The sequence below is a fragment of the Chelmon rostratus genome, chromosome 16, assembly GCF_017976325.1.
Source record: "Chelmon rostratus isolate fCheRos1 chromosome 16, fCheRos1.pri, whole genome shotgun sequence".
NCBI classification, from domain to species: Eukaryota; Metazoa; Chordata; class Actinopteri; order Chaetodontiformes; family Chaetodontidae; genus Chelmon; species Chelmon rostratus.
The window spans coordinates 11988489-12007819 of NC_055673.1; the positions used below are offsets into that span (position 1 = coordinate 11988489).

At 46.4% G+C, this 19331-nt stretch overlaps 1 protein-coding gene across 2 annotated transcripts in view; it reads left to right on the forward strand.

Annotated features, from left to right (window-relative positions):
- jarid2b (jumonji, AT rich interactive domain 2b) overlaps window positions 1-19331 on the forward strand; it is a 102990-nt gene that overhangs the window by 31469 nt on the left and 52190 nt on the right. For both annotated transcript variants that reach the window (XM_041955720.1, XM_041955721.1), the window contains exon 2: window positions 17774-17897. In XM_041955720.1, the coding sequence (XP_041811654.1) occupies window positions 17774-17897 (124 nt within the window). The remainder of the gene's footprint in view (window positions 1-17773; window positions 17898-19331) is intronic.

The window sequence follows — 19331 nt, forward strand, 5'->3', positions numbered from 1 at the left end:
GTCTCTCTCTCCCTCACACACACACACACACACACACACACACACACACCCAATCTTTCTCTGTCTCTTTCTCCCTCTTTGAAGTTTGTCCCAGTCCAGTAGAGTGGTACAGGGTCAGGATGGAGAGGAGGATTAACGAGGCCTCTGGTATAGACGGATGAAAGGATGGTGGGATGAATGGTCTTTATGAAGTGTTAGATGAGAGGAGGAAAGGCCAGGTGATGACGGGCAGTAGACTTTGGTTCTAAAGCAGACACGGCGGTAGAGAGCCCAGATCTGAGGTTTATATTAAAGACAGTCCTGGCATCACTGATTCGAGCACAGGACCCAATGCAGATCCTCTGCCGCCATATCTGCAGTAGTGTCTCACCTCCGGTTTGTGCAGCAGAATCTAGTTTGACAGTAACTTTTTTTTATGTTTGCAGTGGTAAACACAAAGACGAATGTGTCATCACCTAATGAGAAGAAGAAAGAGGAGAAGAAAGGGTTTTGACTGGTGCAGGGTCGGCCACATGTTCATCATTTGCCAACAATGAGCCTCTAGTGTGGTTTCCACTGGTCGTTGGGTTAGACTCCATGTCCTCAGAGCTCAGAGTCAAAGTCACGCAGAGAAACTGCCTCCTCTCGCTCACACGCTCAAAAACAATATGCACATAGCACACGAACGCTGTGAGCATACGCGGGCACGCACGCCGCCGTCTCCGCATTAAACCTCCACCTTGCAGCCTCGGCGCTGCGCGGTATTAAACAGACAGTGATTGATCTGCAGTATGATTGTTTATTTTGCCCCGCTGTCAGTGATGGATGAAGATTTGCGCGTGTTTGAAAAGTCTGTGTAAAATATGGCTGGGGGGTGGGGTGGGGTGGGGGTTGGTTTAAAATCAACTTCCCCAAGGAGAAATACCAGCGGGCCTCTGGGACGACCTGTCATCACACCTTCACCTCATCTCAAATTAAATGCCCCCCATTGCGCAGCAGTAACTCAGCCATCACCATTTAAAAAAACTGTATTGTAAACAGTTATTTTTTTCCATGTGGTGTACGTTGTTTTTGTTTGGACGCTGCGTGCATAGAGGCTCACCGACCAATCAGACTTTCCCCCGCGAGCGCCGCCGTCTTTGCTGGCACCGCTGCAGCCTTTGAAGCTCGTGGCGACGCGTCCCTTTAAAATGCTCCAGCTATTGATATTCAGTGGGCTCTGTTGTTCCCCTACAGATGCCGGCTGATTGCATTCCTTCATCCTCGCAGAGCACGGCGCACAAAACTTCCCTCTGTCCGCACATGACAGCCTCGGAGCAGCAAGACGTTTCTAACACCCTCTTTAGTTACCGTCCCCCCAGGAGGCCCAAAAGGAACCAGCGTGGATGAATAGAAAGGGGAACTCGAGACACAATGCCTACCTGTCCTCCCTCCCGCTCGTCCTCCTCCTAACTCCCCTGTGACATCCCTTCTTTTCCTCTTTTCTCTCTCGCTGGCAGAAACCGTCTGACTCCTCTGATTCCTTTCACACGGGCAGATGGCTCGATCGGGAGTTTCTCCAGCCCAGACTCAAAACAAAATCAAACCCCAAATCCTCCATCTTCCCTCTACTAATATTTCTTTTTTTTTTATTCTACTCATAACAGACGCCTTGTTTGCCTGCCAGTTTTTGTAAACCATGGAAACCAGGCTTCCCCCTTTTCACATCTTGTTTCTCTCTTTTAAAATCGTTCGCTTTCACTTGCCAAAACATCCCTCTGAATCCAAGCTCATTTGAAGACAAAAGGGAGATGGTTTACTTCTGCCTTCTTGTTTCTCTTTCGGCAGCGATAACTTTAGCTCGTTGCACATCATTAGCGAGGGCGAGGTTCAGACTGAGGTGAGCGAGCTTACAGCTGCCTGCTAAAGCTGCAGCGCAGGCTGCAGAGGAGCTCGCAGTTTCAGCGTTTCAGAGCAGCCCGGTCTAATTGGTTTCTAGTGTGCAGAATGTTTGCCGTTCCAATGACAAAGTCTGACTTAAAAAGAGTGTTTATTATGTCGTGACTGGCTGGGAATGAAAGAAAAGAGAGAATAGCTTTTAGGACATTATTTTCAAAGCTTTTAAAGATTAGAAGCAGTGATCTAGGACATCATGGCCATGGCAGCTTAACTTTAATTTGAGATCAAGCTGGTGCAAGATACTTGATATGATGTTGGGTCGGGGAATCCAAAGTTCCCATTTCACCTTTGAGTTTTAAATTGGAACCATGTGACCATAACCTCTTGTGGGCAGAGGATTTGCTCCCCACCGGCGACTGAAAGGAACCTCTTTCTTTTCTCTGCCTGGGTCTTCCACAGCACTTTGTCATGTAAAGAGGCCCTTATCTGGCTCCGGTTGGGGGTAAAGAGGCTGGAGAGAAATAGCCGGATCCCTGGGGCCAACAGAGATCGACGCATGGTAAATAAGTCACTGTGATTGACAGGTCCTTTGAGCAGAGTGGCTCAGGCCCGCCCACTGATGTGTCAGCTGGGAGGTCAACTTTGACCCCTTCCGGCCACCTGCTTGCCCTCGGCCCTTGACCTTTAGCTGGACTTCTGCGTGGAGAGGCCCAGGACATCAGGCTGACGTGGAGCTTTAACCGCATGTGGACTTTGATAGGAAATAAATTGGTTAGCTTGTGTTTTTTGTGCGTTTATCTGCATTTTCCAATGTGTGCAATGAGCATTATCTCGCTGAAATTGAACTGAAACGCGAGGAATATCTGTTGCTCAATTTTCTTGACAAAAACAGGTGTTTTGAATGGTGTAAAACATAAATACAGCTGCTTTCTATTCTCCATGTCCTCCCCTCTCCTCTCAGTCCACTTCAGAGCCACGGTGCTTTTCTTGCCGACACTCTCGACACCTGCATGGCCCCATTTCAGCGCTAAAACCTCTGCGATCCATCTCATTGAACGTCTCAGCAAATGATTTCTCATTTAGCCCACCTAGCCCACCTCCCACCCAACTCGTGTGCTGTAATTTCCGCCATGTCCTCTGGCTTTCTGCTGCGCTCCCCGAGCGTTACATTTGTTTTGCTGCGTCTCGTAAATGGCTGGCCAACAACGACAATTTAATGGTCGAAACGAGGGCTGGGAAGTGAAGCGATTTCACAAGGCCTGATTTCATTTCCCTTATTCGGGCTAAATTGGGCCACAGTGTCGGGGTAAATAAACAGAATGCATCTGGACGACAGTAAAGAGAGTGAAACAGCAAGAGGGTGTGTGAATAAGAGGTTGCGCTGTAAAGGTTGCTTTTTCCATTCCCCTGTGAACGGTTATAGATTTATTACAGAGTGCTTGTCTAGCACTTTGCTTGTGGACTAGCTTAGCCTTTTAAATGGTGCAGTAAATAAAAAGATTTTAGGTGTGTGTGTGTGTGTGTGTGTGTGTGTGTGTGTGTGCAGATGTGACTGTGTGCATGCTGACATCTGCAGCCTCTCATTGTTCACATTAGAGATTCATTGCAGCTTGCAGTTTCATTTAACTTTATTGGCTGCTGTTGGTAATTTTGGCAATATTGAAGTTTATGAGTTGGGTTTTTTTTTTTGGTCATCTTTAGCCCGCTCGCTGAATATTGCCACTCATTTGATCATTTGAGATTTTGCACGCCAGTCACAGCTGCCTCTTCCATAAGGCTTGTGACTGAGAAGACATAAGTTGGTCTTTGTTGCCAGTTTCTAAGAAAAACTCATTGGTATGTAACTGGGATTGCGGAGGCCACAAGGCAGCCATTTTGCTGAACAAAACACTCGGTCATGTGTCTGTGCGTGTATACGGTTTACGTGGTGAAGTGTTGGCACGTGTGCATCCAGAAGAAAAGCCCCTTAGCACTGCAGAAGTGTGTCATGTCTGACATATGTTTACTACGACCCCTGTTGTTTGTGATTAATGCCTGCATGCGTAGGTTTGGGATTGGACTTTTCACGTGTGTGTGCGTACACGAATGCACTTGAATGCATGTGTCCATTCATGATGAATTACATGTGGATAGTGGCAGGTTTAAGCCATGGTGAGAAGCATGGTATTCATCTCACATTCCTCTAAGTGTGAGCCAGATGAAATAAAAGAGCTTCACGGCACTGACGCTCCCTCCTGCTCCCCTCTTTCATATTGAATTACCTCAATGACCAGGAGAGGCAACAAACTAATAACAGGCCTTAACTATTGACCCAATCCAGAGCTTCCACATAGCTCTTCTCCGAACAGCTCTGCTGACGTCAGCTTCCCACCATGCGACGCAAGCCTCTGTGTGCACATGGAGTCTCATTTCCATAAGGAAAATAGTTCACCAGACCCAGAGCCAGAGTGTAATTATTTGCTTTGTTAAATTGGGCAATTAACTTGTCACCCAAGTGATATTTGTGGCTTGTTCACAACAGTTTGATTCATTTTTGCCCCCGTTAAGCAATGGGAGGCTGCGAAATAATTGTGTTACTATGAAATAATAGTTATGTTGCCTAATTATTGCTTTGTTGAAATGGTCTCATTTGAATGGCAAGTTACGGGAAAAAATGCACACAGAGTATTGTTAATTGCATGACATCTAAAATATTACAGCCGCAGTGTAGCCATTCTTTTTAATAAATACTTGACATACGTATATTCTGAATCAGGCATTCAGCTTTCCTGCAGGGTGAGGTACATATTGAAGGCGGGATTCAGAGCATTCCTGTTTGTTGCACTTGAAAAGGATGATGTGTAGGAGGTACCGTTTCCTGTCTCGTGCCTGCTTCTTGACTCAGACGGTTCCTTTGATTCACATGTAAGCTACACCTGAAGGCATATAATTAGCGACCCACGACTGTACATGCGCACACGCATCCAGACGTGCGCGAACGAACACAGACTTGCTCGTCAGACGCAGGGCAGGGTATGCACCTCTTGGCCCTGGCTATGTGTGTACACGTACATGACACTACACAGTGTGCAAGTAATGATGCAGGCAAGCACTCGTGTAGTGTGAGCTTTTAAGTCTTGTCTCAGTGAGAGACAGTCTTGTGTGTGTATACGTGTGTTTGTGTGTGTGTACAGTGCAGAAAGAGCGCCGTGTTGTGACGTGCTTGTTAGTGAGATTGTCAGCCAGAGAGCGACTTGACCTTACATGGTCGGTACAAGCTACTCTGTTGTTGCTGTCATCAGCCCGAGTCACACTAGTGGAAAATGGGTCTCTTTGCTTTGTCCTCGCATAGTTTTTTTTTTTTTTCATATTGTGTACCATTAATTGCATCACTTGCGTAGGACGCCCACTGTTAGAGCTATCAAAGAGACACATTTGCTTTTGTTGGGTTGCCCAGGAGGAATCTTGTTAATGACGGTGATTTCTAAAAGCTCACTGCTGTGAAGCTGTATCCGCCACGATTCCAAAAAAGTTGGGACGCTGCCTAAAAATACTGCATTTACTGTTCCTGAGCCCATGTTGTAACATCCTTTATACAATCATGTGTTCACAAAGTGGTGAACCTCGCTCCATCCTTGCTTGTGAACCACTGAGCCTTTCCAGGATACTCCTTTCATACCCAATCATGATACTATCACCTGTTACCAATCAACCTGTTTACCTGTGGAATGATCCAAACAGGAGTTTTTGGAACGTTCCACAACTTTCGCAGTCTTTTATTGCACCTGTGCTCAACTTTAAATGCTCAACTTGAACAGGCAGATATTTCCAAAAATCAATGAAGTTAATGAGGTGAAACATTAAATATGTTGTCTTTGTACTGTTTTCAATTGAGTATATGTCTAAAAGGATTTGCTAATGTTCAGTTTTATTGATGTCTACACAGTGTCCCAACTTTTTTGGAATCAGGGATGTTTATGCACATCCCCCGTCTGATAGAAAACCACACACAGCCTTCAGTCAAACAAAGCTGTCTACTCAGTTGTGAGAAATGTATGTTATTCTGGAGTAGAGGTAAAGTGAGAGAGCCTGAACTTTTAGGAGTTGATATGTTCCAGTCCGAGGTTATCAACAGGCCTGGAGTTTGCACTGTGTTTTCAAATGGGATTCAGGAGCGTCAGCCAATATTTTGTCATGTTCTCATCTCGGCTCAGTTTGGTTTGTTTATAGACTGGATCATCACGCCATCTACCACTGCAAGCAGCTGCATGCAGACTCACACACACACACACACACACACACCCAGGGCATGTGCACATAGTTGCACATACAAAGTCAGACTTACCCTCAAGACTTGCCCAAGTGTGCACTCTTATCAGGGCCAACAGAGGGCATCTCAGGACACACATGGGCACATAAAGAGCGCTGCCCCGCCTCCAGCCTGGCTAGTTGTTGCCTGCATGCCCCCACCAGCCGTCTGCCAACAGGCGGGTTAATATTGCCACCAGCTGCAGAGTGGGTGATGCCAACCAATGCCACCCGGCACCAAGCCCAGAGTGGCCACACAGGAGCCACTGTCTCCTTCTCCTCTCTTCCCAACACTGTTAACTGTTGTTCCTGTTTACGCTGTTTTTTTTCCTGTTCAGCTTCTATTCAAACTGAGATATAAATATAGTGTGTGTGTGTGTGTGTGTGTGTGTGTGTTTGTGTGTGTGTGTGTGTGTGTGTGTGTGTGTGTGTGTGTGTGTGTGTGTGTGTGTGTGTGTGTGTGTTTGTGTTTGTGTGTGTGTGTGTGTGTGTGTGTGTGTGTGTGTATCTAGGCCGTTCAAGGGTGGTCATCAATCTCAATGAATATCACTGGACGCTGCATTGGCTGCATGCGTGTGTGAGAGGAAGAGAGAGCGAGGAGTGGTGCATTATGGGTCTTATACGTCTTTCTGCTTTTGATCAGTTGTCTCTTACACTTCCCTGAGAACGTGTCTCTCCGTCTCACCATTGCTGTTTTGTTTTTCTGCTGTGTAATTGTCTGAAACCGCAGTCTCTTGCTGTATTACTGTATCTGCTGCTGTTGCTTCACGCTGTGTTGTGCTACCAAAGCTGCTGTTACCGTCAAGCATTAGACCACAGACTTCAATCCGTGCCCCAGTCCCAGGTTTATTGAGAAGGTAAAGCCTATATAGAAGCTGATACATGCTTCTGTGTAAATCCGGGTTAATGTCTTTGCAAAGGGATGCAGACGGGGATTTCAGAGCAAACATTACTCAGAGGGTTGCAGAGGAACCGATGTACATACAACCAACATTTCATCAGCACGTGATGCGCAGATTGTGTGCGTAGTTTATTCCCTATTTTCCATTTAATCTAATTAAGCACATTTTCTGAGGTTGGATAAGATGTCACACACAGTTTTTTTCATTATTGTTCCTATTATAATTCAACAATTCAAAACACATCAGGTGATTGTTTGTGAGGTCATTTTTGGTTGATTGAGCCTCTGGTCCTTGAAACTGCTGTCAACGTGCAAAAACATTGGCAGTGTTGGAAAAAAGTTGTTACAATGCAGGCATTATGCATGATGGTGGATCAGGTCGGGGAAAATGTGTGTGTGGGAGACAGTTGGGGGTTTGACAGAAAGAGGTAATTTTGCAGCTACAAAAGCAGTATGTAACTTCATTTGCAGGCCTGGCCAAGGCCACTACTACAGCACCATTATTGATCCTCTAAAGACTTAATCGCACTCACATCAACAGACACCGCCGCTCAGTGCATCTAAATATGATTGTGCTGAGCCTGAACTTCTTTTGGTGGGAAGCAGCGGGAGGAGGAGGGCTGGAGAGCTGAGCCGGGGGGGTGCAGAGGTCCATCTGTTTTTCTTTTCCTCTGCGTTTGTTAAATCTTAACAGAGACGTGAGCGGGATTCAGATACTCAGAGACAACATTTTAGGCCTTGCAGTGCAGAGCGGGAGATGCTTCTGAAGTGGCTTCTTTTTTTTTTTCACCTCATTTGCGCTAATCTGACTCGTGTCTCGCAATACGCAGCCATTTAGCTCTTCACTTGTGTGGGCAAGCGGCGGCCTTTTTCACACGCTCAATATGTTTTTATGTCCTGGTTGTGGAAACGGGAATTAATGAGTCTTTCTAGTAAAGCTGCTTGTCTGAGCTCGTGCAAAGTTCTGCGAGGATAAATGAGTCCAAAGCCTCGGGCTACGGGTTGTTGTTGTTGTTGTTGTTGTTGTTGTGTGTCTGCGTGCACGTGCCTGATGGTGCTTGTGTGCCTCTTCCTGTCTGATTGTTTACAGCCTTACCTAACTGGATTCCAGATGTAATCCTACAGTCTTTCTGATGAGTCTGACTAGCCAAGGCTAACAGGGAGACTTTCTCGAAGCCCCCCTCAGGCATCGTCCTCACACCAGCTTGCTTCCATACAAATGGCATCTTCTGCTAGTAGCAGACAGATGCTGCATAAACTGACCAGAGGCCGGCGGTTCTCTGTATATTCTTATAAGCCTGCGAGCCTGCAGGCTGTTCCTGTCAGGCGACGCACGAGGCTAATGAGGTTACTCTGTTTCCTGTTTCTGCCTTCCTGTCCCCTCCTCGTGTGTGTGGGAGTGGGAGGGCTTCAGCTCTGTGCCACAATGTGTTTAGACACTGTAACGTACCTTGCATATGCTTTGAGACATATCGTGTGTGTGTGTGTTTGTGGATGTATGCACATGCACAACATTTCTGGAAGTATTAAACATGCTATATGCTATACACATTCTCTTTTATACTTTATATACAAGAGAAAGCGTTGAGTGCTGCCATGTTTAAAGGCAAGGAGAAAGACTGGAAAAGACTAGTTTCTGGTAATATATCAATGCTGTTATATGAAATCAACACATTTTTGTGTTTTTACTTGAATCAGCATGCCTGCAGCCGTTTGTTTCACAACCAGAGAGTGCTTTAAATGCACCTAAAACTCATTACTATTGTTTCTTTCCTTACCTCATGTTTTGGGAAATGTGACCCTGCTTGTAGAGAAAGCAAACATTTCTTAACGGATTGTCCGTTAGCACTGCCACAGCCTCAGGCAATGTGCTGGACAACATGTTTATTCATCATGTGAATGCATACACACGTGACAAAACACTAACGTAGCAATGCGGATATTTTCTTCCACATTGTGACCTTTAACACAGCTTCTAATACATTTGAATACATAGGATTACAATTTCACATCAATCTAAGTGAATAAATCTCCTGCTGGGACTTTTATTATGATGTGGAAGGGTTTTTATAATCTCCAGAGACACTCAGCGTCTGGTGTCACACAGCCCGGACGACGGCGAGGAACACACTCATTCGGTTGTATGATTCCAAGGGAAATAAATTGCGCTTGATGTTAGAAGTCATACCTCACATTTCTATGTGTGGAGGAGAGGAGGCTCGAACTGCAGCCCCGTTAAGAGGGATCAGCAGCAGGGTCCTCCGAGGCCTCCCGAGGGAATAGCACGAAGGCGATGGGGCCATCGCCGCGGCTAGCGTGATGAACGACGGCGTGTCGGGGAGCGCCGTCGATCAGAACTGGCCGTCCACGTGAGCGCGGCCGGTGAGCTTGCGTTTGTGTGCGTGTGCCCGCAGTGCAGAGAATTGAGTCAAACCTCTGGTCAGCGGCAAGTACCCAAAGTGAAAATGATATTGTGACAGAGTTGGAGGGTAAGTGTGTTGAATGAGGCTGTTATTATTGAATGGGAGCCATTCGTTATGCAGCCTGTCTCTCTCTCTCTCTCTCTCTCACACACACACACACACACACGGGTTGCTTCATGCCATACGTTAACACACATTTCTACCACGAGACCTGTGTGTCAGTGTATTGTAAGGCCAGGCCTCTGCCTCTACAGTCAGCCCTCTCAACCTGCCAAATGTAACTTAAGAATATGAAGAATTTTCCTCAACTGAGCCCTTAAAACCATGGCAACAGGGCTGTGAAACTGACAGAGACGCCGCTGCAAAGCTGATATCACGCCGTTACTTGCACATTTCACTTTATGAGAGACACTTAAAATTCCCACAACAACAATTCCACCATCCCGCCTTGGCGTCGTAGCGCCGAACCAACAGGAAACAGTTGCTTTGAGCCGCAGCTCTTTATGGTAATGCTCCTCTGGTGCCGTGCGCCGCGTGCGAGACCGGAAGCAAAACTCCCTCCACGTTCTGGTAGATCAATGCTGCTGTAACAGTGAGTGTTGCAGGAATGTGATAAGCAAACAAGTTGAAGGGATTAGGGGTTTATAATGTTCCTAATTATTCCAGGTTTCATTTCTTTCCTCTACTTCGTTTTCACGTTTTTAACACCACAGTTTATACTGACCGATTGGTTTAAATACATCTCTCAAGGTTAGTAAAAGATTTGGCTGGAATTTGGGCAAGAGATGGAGTAGTAGTAGGCAATCGGTGGATTGCGTTTCGGTTATGCAGGTGGATCGAGGACATTTGCAAGAACTGAAGTAGCACAAGTGGCGAGAGGTGTTCGTGTGGGAGCTGAGAGGTCAGACAGCGAGGCAACGTTTCATTCGTCGAAAACCAAACAGAAGAAAAACAATGCATAACAAAATACATGACATGCAGCTACAAAAGTTGGAGATTTATCAGTGCTGGTGGAGGTCTGTGTCAGGTGTGTGTGTGGGGGGGGGGCGGGGGGGGCAGGGGGGGGGTTAAGGGTCAGAACAGGGGTCAGCTGGCCATATAGCCAGTGTGGGTGGGCAGCCCAGTCAATTTAAACCCTTTATTATGCAGCCAGTCAGGCCTCTTCTGCTCACATGGGCACACATATACAAACAGACACACACACACACACACACACAGGATCTTCAAAGCACTGTGACATTTATTTCTTTCAGTCAAAATAAACTCGGTCACAGTCTGTATTTAAAAGCTCTCTGCCTCACTCCATCTCTCCATCTCTCTCTCTCTCGCTCTCTCTCTCTCTCCGTGCTCTACTTTTTACCAGCCTGATAGCGTTTTATGCTCGACAGGGCTGAATGGCGCTGGCAGTCTGTCACTTCTGCACGCTCAGATAGATTCAGACTGCGCGTGCGTGCGTGAGCGTGCAAATGCAGACAGCTGATATGATTGACAGTGCAGACGCAGGAGGTTTGTGTGTGTGTGTGTGTGTGTGTGTGTGTGTGTGTGTGTGTGTGTGTGTGTGTGTGTGTGTGACACTGAGCTCAGCAGGAGAGACCATCACAGCTAGGCTGCAAACAGAAGGCATTGTTCTGAGGCAGAAACCTTTATCTGCTGCATATGTAGGTGCAGGGAGGGAAGGTAGAGACAAAATGTGCTCACACACCCAATTTCTTGCATGTGGACTCTTTTTCAGAAAGCATCTGTGTGGTTATTTTCTTTTTATAGTTCTGTTATATTGCTGTTGCTCTCGGAAGTTGAGTTCAGTAGCCCCTCTGCTCTGTGGAAAAACTGCAGCTTAAGTCGTTTACATGATTTCAGGAGGTAGCTTCGGCCCTCGTAGCATTCCTCTTCTGCTGCAGATGGAAATGCTCTGAATCTCTCTGCTCAAAATGTTGGGGCTATCCCAGCATGGCGAGTTTAAAGGGAAGGCCTTGTGGCTGCACGCACACACACACACACACACACACACACAAATGAATGCACACACACACACACATTCCGATGCAGTGAGCTTGTGGTGTAATGAGGCGATTATATAGGGCCTCTCCTCCCCGGCAACCCTACAACCTTGTTCTATTCGCCTATTCTCTGAGCTCCAAGCTGAGCTAAGCATCCGGTCTACTCGAAGCCATAAGGGACATGGGGACCAGGATGTAGTTAGGATTGGAATGTGAGCTTTTTTCGAGCGAACACGTGCTTCGTAGTTGAGGAAGTCGGCCTGGTTTTAGCCACTGCCTCAGTTGTTGGATGCTAGAACTGCTGAAAAGCATTTGTCACGTTTTGCTGGAGGTGCCCGGGCACTTTTGGGGAAACAGCGGCCCTCACGTACATCAAAAGCGGGCCGTGGCCTTGAAAAATACCTCTTACAGTTTCCAAATTCCCAGTCAGAGCTTTCTAATGAGTCACCTCTTCTCAAACATGCTGCTTAGATGCTCTTATTTGCATTTGCATCTTTCACTCACGGGATTGCTTTGAAGAGCCCTCCATTATTGTGGTGGCATAATTAGGACCTTTGCTGCCTTGTCTCGGCATTCTGTAATGCTTTGCAGTTGTTTTCGCTTCCCACAGGGTCGTAATCAACATGCCTCAAATGTTTCTAATCTGCAAACAGTTGGTTGTGACCTGAAGAAAGGTTACAGTGATGTATGTGGGAATTAAATAATTGTTATCGCCGTCCTCTGCAGCACTTGTGAACCCTGAGCAGCCATCTCCTTGCAGCCAGTCATCTGGGGCCCATGTGTTGGTGCAGTAAGATGTGGAAGGAGAAAGGGAAGAGGGTAGCAGTGGGGTAAAGACTGTCCCGACTACTGGATACAATAACCCGAGCTTTGTTAAAATAACATTTCTCCTGCATCCATCTCGCCGTCTCTCTTCTAAAGGGAAATGTGTGTTAGAATAACAGATTTTGGGCCGGTTTTGTGGAGCAGATCGCAGCTGGCGCGTGGCCCACATTCCTCTGCCATGACATCCACACAGTCGGCAGCAGCACGGCGCTATTTTTAGAACAGCTAGCGAGGATGTACACACAAACACACACACGCACGCACACACACAGAGAAATGGACGTATGCAGATTCCCATGCGTGAATGTATGCATGCTGAAGCTTGAAGGTTCTGTTTTGCTTCCATTAGAAAATGTGAATGATTGAGTCTGTTTTGACAGTAGAAGCAGTGTTGGATGCTACCTTGGTGTGTATAATTCGATATATTGGACAATTAATTTGCTGAATAATAGCTGGAACACTTGCAACCAAATATTAGAAGACGGATTTCATCACCTTTCTGAGTCGGTGCTTTCCACCTCTGCTGTACAGTCAGCACTGGCACGTCGGAGCTGCGGAGCTGACGTTAGCGTTGGCTCGCTGTCACACTTGTACACACAGAACCAGAGCACAACACTGAGGCTCTGTGAGGCTCTGTGAGGCTCTTAAAGGCACAGTGTGTGTTTTTCAGTGAGCGACGAAATAGGCAATTTCTCACATGAAAATGGACTCACTGCACCGTGGGCGCTCTTCATCATCGTCCCTCCTTCTCTTGTATCTCATACTGCATCCAGGGGCCTTTTGTTTTCAGCATCCACTCGTTTCCTCACCAGCTCTCATAGTTATTGGATTTGCCTGCTGTGGAGAGGGGATTGTTGAGTAAGGCCGGGGTTATGAAGTGGAACCAGCTCCACTTTTCATCCAGTTAGATGAACAGATGCGGGGATAGATCATTTCTGCTCAAACTCTTGACTTCTTATCACTGGCGCACCGCTGCAAGCCTTTTTTTTTTTTTTTTTTTAAACATCGGCTCAATTGATCTGCTCAATTCAGCTTGCTCACTTACGTTGGTCATGACTGTTCTGTTGTTTATTCCCTGGATCTTTTTCGCCCTGATGAATATAAATGTGCATATTTTCATTTTAGCATAATCTCACGACATAAACATGCCGGTTAGGAAACTCTAGCTGGAGATGACATTATTTTGAAGCATGAAAGCATCGTTATGATCCGAAATAATGTGAGGGAAAGGAATTTAAATTTAGCTAGAATTAGCATCTCAGGTGTGTGCTTCAGTGATATTTCCTCCCCTTGGATTCAGCCTTTTGGAGAAGTTTATTGGGGTAAAATGTTTAAAGAAGCCCAGCGGGAAAGGTATTATGTTGGTATACTTCCAAGCACTGTCTGATTTATCACAGCATGTGTGTGTGTGTGTGACAGAGAGAGAGAGAGACGGAGCGAGAGAGGAAGAGGCATGCTCCTCAAGCACAGTATCCCTATGGATGCCTAAAAGATTTTGCGGTTTTTGCAGGTTGGATTACCTGCATATTCCAAAGGATATGGGGGTGGGGTTGCCGGGTGACAGTAGGCAGACGACGTTCCTGATGCATCCCTTGGTTGCGCACATACACACACAGACAGGCGTGTGCACAGGAAAAGGTCCCTGCGCTCATTAGTGGAATTCCACTAGCCTGATGGGAGCTGGTCGGGGTGTAGATGTGTGTGTCAGTGCCAGGTAGCGCTCTGCTGGCACTGCTCCGTGTAAGAGCTGTCTCTAAAGAGCTCTGGCAATGCCTCACACACACACACACACACACACACACACTGACTGAGAAACTGAGATGCAACGCAATTTGGTTTTATTGCTTATTTGAGTTTCCCTTTCTCTGTCATGCTGCACTCCCCCTCTGGCAGGCGCCGTGTACGTCTTTGGAGGGATCCTGCATGCTATTGCTGTCCATCACTCTCTTTATTTCACACCTTTACACGCACACAGACACCGGCAGGAGCTGGCTTTTGTGGCTGAAAATCCAGCAAAAGCAGCCTGGACCTGAAACAGATGGCAAACCACCTCTCAGGTCAGACAAATAGTTAACCTGCAGTCGAGCAAAGGTTGCGAAAACCCATTTAACCGATGATCTGAAGTTATGAAGAACTATTAGGTAGGTTTCAAGGTGCAGCAGCTGAAAGAGAGCAGAGTTTTAACGCCCTTCACCCCTTCAGCTGATGAAAAGTCAGTCAGCATTTTTTTTCCTCCCCATTTTTTTTTTCAGACCTTGTTGCTTTGTGTACACAGTGCAGGAAATATCTGTGGCTCGCTGCCAACAACTGTGAGGAAACCAGAGAGAAAGCGAGAGAAAAAGAAGTGCAGATGAACTTTAAGGTCAATTTTTGGAGGGAAGATTTTTTGTTTCCCTCTCAGTGTGTGTGTGTGTGTGTAAATTCGGATACCGTAGAATCAGTGTATGTGAGAGTGTTTGTAACCCTGAGAGGTACTGTCAGTGCTATGTGTGTGTCAGTGTACATTTGGCCTTGTGACACACCTGGAGGGAAAGAGTGCCAGTGAGCTGTCTAGGTAATTGGCGCTTACCTGGCAGGCACACACACACACTCACACACCTGCATGCACGCACATGCACAGAATGGATTAGATGATATTAACTGCAGGAGAAAATGGCATAATTGAATACTTGCACTATCTTTCTAACTGGTGTGTGTATGTGTATGTGTATGTGTGTGTGTGTGTGTGTGTGTGTGTGTGTGTGTATACGTTCGTCTGCGTGTGTGGGCGCGCGCTTGCGTGTGACAGTGTAATGAGGGACTGCACACTGCACACAAAACATACCCTATCAACCTCTGTGAGAGGCTGCAAACCATCAGGCACTGAACGGTCTGCTCTCTTATGTGTGTGTGTGTGTGCCAGCATGCGTACTGTATGCAGGGAGATGTGGCTGTCACCCATCAGCTCCGTCATGTGCAGACACCCATCTTTTAATCTTGTTCTCTCGCCACCCCCTCCCCTCCCCATAGCTCTGCTGAGGCCTCGTCCCCAAGGTCCCCGAAGCAGACCTGGGAAATCAAAACAATGCTCTGCAAAAGCTTATTTTTATCTGCTGAAGACACACACACACACACAAAACAAAAACCTCACACAAAAGCATGATAAACAAGCAAAATCTTCAGTCTTGTCAATATTGTCAAAAAATGTTAAGAGTTCTGAAATGAATCAAGTGAGTGAATGAGGCCATATTAGTTTTGTTCTAATTACAGAAGATAATAAACTGTATTCGCCAAGTAGTTCTTCACTTGCAGCCTCGTCTCTCATGACCCACCTGTGGCTTTCAGGTGATCCGGTAAGAAGCACTGAGCTCAGCTTCCTGCTGAATTAGACTGAGTTCGTGCCCAAAGCATTGGTGAACCGCGCATGACTTTATCTGAAGAGGAAGTGTGTCTCGTTCAGAAATGTCATCTCGGTGTCCTGAACTCCGCAGCGAACACGTCTGCACGCACCCTGTTGTGATGCCGCTATAATTAGCAGCGAGTTGTCTGCTGCGTTGATCAAAAGGCGGATTTTATCCATCCCAACATCTCCGGTGTGTGTGTGTGTGTGAATGAGTGTGAATAGAGCGTACGAGACCCGGGGTTGCAGCGCTGAAAGAAAGACGTTTGTGAGCAGTAGTCATTTCAGGAGCGTTTTATTCACCGGCGGTGGGAGGCTGCATAATATTAGGATGAGATTAACTTTCTCCCTTTCACGCACAGACTCTGTGTTACCCCAGCTACCGTCTGAATTCCTCCGCTTTTAGTTTTTCCTTGAGAGCTCGCTCGTTCTTAATGGAACGGTGTGACTGTTAACATTACAGCGGCGATGGAGCATCTTGGAGTAATTACTTTCATGCCAGGTGATGCCCGCCTGGCCAACTCAAATGACCTCAGTCAACTGGATGATCCCAACCATGCTCTCTCTCTCTCTCTCTCTCTCTCTCTCTCTCTCTCTCTCTCTCTCTCTCTCTCTCTCTCTCTCTCTCTCTCTCTCTCTCTCTCTCTCTCTCTCTCTCTCTCTCTCTCTCTCTCTCTCTCACACACACACACACACACAGACACACACACACACTCTTCCATTGCGTTCGACTCTGACAGAAGGAAGTGTGCTCGCCGGGATGAGCCGACAGGATGAGAATTTTTCGTTTTTTGTCTAAATTCAAATAATTAGCATACATTAGCTTTTCGCACAAAGACAGAAAGTGTTTTCTTTTCTCGAACCTTACAGCTGAAATCCTCTCACCCCATGGCTTGACTAGAGAAAAAGCTATTTCCAGTTTCCATTATTTATTAATACCTCTTTGTTGTTGCTCATGTCCTAATCTCATTTCCTTTAGTCATTAGCGTTGTTCGACATCAAACACAGCTGCCAGTGCAATGAGTGTGGGGAGGGGAGGGGGGGTATGGCTGCTGCTGTTGGACACTCACTGAAGACCCTTTTAACAACGCTTGTTGCTGTGAAATATTTTTTCTATGAAGCTGTTAAAACTCTCAATGTGCGCAGTATAGTGTTTTGAATAAACTGCAGCTTTGATGTGTATACGTTCTGCTGTCATGTGTTCGGCGCTGCGATTGAAACTGACAGGGGGGGTGGCCGAGTCTTGGAAAAGGATGCATTGTGTGTGTGTGTGTGTGTGTGACTTCTGGTGACCTCTTCGACAATAACATCTTCTGTCTCAGTCTCCCTAGGAGAGATTAGCAACACATGAACTCGCGGTCCCATGATGCTTTTTTCATTTGCTTCCTACCTATTCATCACCATAACGCTCTCCTATCACGGCATTGTGGTGAGACGCAGTCCTCCGTGCATTCTCATGCTAATGCTGCCGCCCTGTGTCCCGCTGCAAGCTAATGCTATGTTATGCTAATGCTGTGTCATGCTAATGTCACGATGTGGCGAGAAGTGGCGAGCGGAACAATGCGGAAGGCGATTCCCCCTCTCTGCAAAAACTTTTGCTTCACTAAAGCTGTCATAACTTTTCATGCATTTCCACGCTGAATGCAACATCACTGTGTTTCCTGTATACACTGTTGTTGCTTTGACAGACAAATATATGATATGAAAATCAATTCCACAGTGCTCAGACGACTAAAATGGGAGTTGGCTGCAGCTACTGATGTAAACAAATAGTTTTAGAGGCTGTTTTTAGAGTTTGCAAAGTGCAGCAAAGGCACAGAGCAACTCTGTGGCACCTAATTGGCTGAAGAAGGTGAAACTGCACAGTCTGTGCTAAAATAAGCTTGTTGGGCCGGCCTGAAAGTCACACTTTTATGAGCATGCAGCTGACCAGCTTGCAGACTTGCAGCCTATATTAATAGACTGTTCATTGTCTACCTGCCAGCTTTCATTTTTCCAACAATATTCAGACAACAACAATAGAGTCTTTACTGAGAAAGTGTGTTTCTGTACATGACAACAGTTTGTGCTGACCCGTTCTCTGTTTCTCCGGGTGTTTCCACAGGATGACAGTGATGGGATCCCGTGGTCGGAGGAGCGGGTTATGCGAAAGGTGCTTTACCTCTCCCTAAAGGAGTTTAGGAGTGCGCAGAAACGGCAGCTGGATGACGGAACCACGAACTCCAATGGTAAGTTCACATCCATGTCCTTAATGCAGCGGGGGCCTTTCCCACTGTGAACCCAGCCCTGTGCATGTTGCAGCAGAATATCCCACAATGCAGTCCTGCTGTACAGTGACCCCCCTCTGTGCAGGGAGAGAGGAGGCTTATCTTCTGGGGGACTTTGCACTTTGCCTTGCATCTGTATTCACCTTTAATATGCCCTGTGAGAGCTCTGTTTAGTACAGTGGTTTCTATGCACACATGTATATATTCTTGAAATAGTGTTTTTCTTACCTGCCTCAGGTCAGCTTAGTGTAGGTTATCTGTGTTTTGTGATACGTGAATTGCTGCTGCAACAATTTCCCATAGGGCATCGATAAAGCACTCCATCAACCTATCTGTAGAGTGTTTGTAGCAGTCCAGATCACCACAGTCTGATTGTTTGGTAATTCAGTTTGTTCGGTGCCACATGGTGAATTGCAGGAAATAAAGCAAACATGCCAGATTTGTTCAAAACACTGGATGCAATAATTGTAGCAAAAGTTAAATTCTGCCATATCCTGCAAGATGCACTGGCGTGCCCGTCTAAGAATAAGATTAATTTGCCTTTTTTTCCTTAAAGCGTATGTATTTCTCACCCATCCCATTCTTGGAAATCTGTATTTAGCTGAAATGAGGACTTTCCAAAGAGCTAAATTTGAACGGAATGAACCGAATTGCATCTCTCACAGTGCTCTGTAAACAGGCCTGCAACGATTAAAGGATATCTCCAAATGTAGCAATTTCACATGTTGAAAACTTTCACTTTGATTTGACAGAATGAAAGAAGCGAGGAAACTGCTGCACTAGCATTTTGTGGAGTAAATGTCAGAGTTGCCAATTTAGTCTGGCTTGGCTGACATTAGCGTCTCAGCCTAGCTCGTCGTTGCTTTAATTGCAGGCGACAGTTTTATTAGTCTGTTTGTATGTGAAGACTGAGCGTGTTTTCTTTGCCGACGGAACCCGATTTTACTTAAAACAGAGAGGATCAGAACAGACCACCAAGGCCCCTCGTTTGCTTTTTGTTGTGGGTCAGTGGGCAGCGGGCTGCAGTCTTTCACTTCGCTCGCTCGGTGTCGCATCCTCAAAGGAGCCCTTGAACTGAAAGTTTTTCCCATTTATTTTCTAATGTTGTTTACGCATCAAACAGAGCGACTCTGATGAGGTCCTCACCAGGGCAGCGCACGCCAAAAACACGTGTAGAAGTGGAGCCAATCTGTCTCAGCTTGGGCATTTACGCTCACCCCTGTGTCCAGACTCATTAAAGCACGGACTAATAGAAACCCTGACATGAATTAATACTTGAAGTTGCTTAGTAAGACAGAAATCCAATTCCAGGTGGAGGCCTGCTACAGTAACCGTCGAGGGACTTTGTCGTTGCGCCTTGTAAACCTGAAACAACAGAAGAAGAGTGTGAGCACG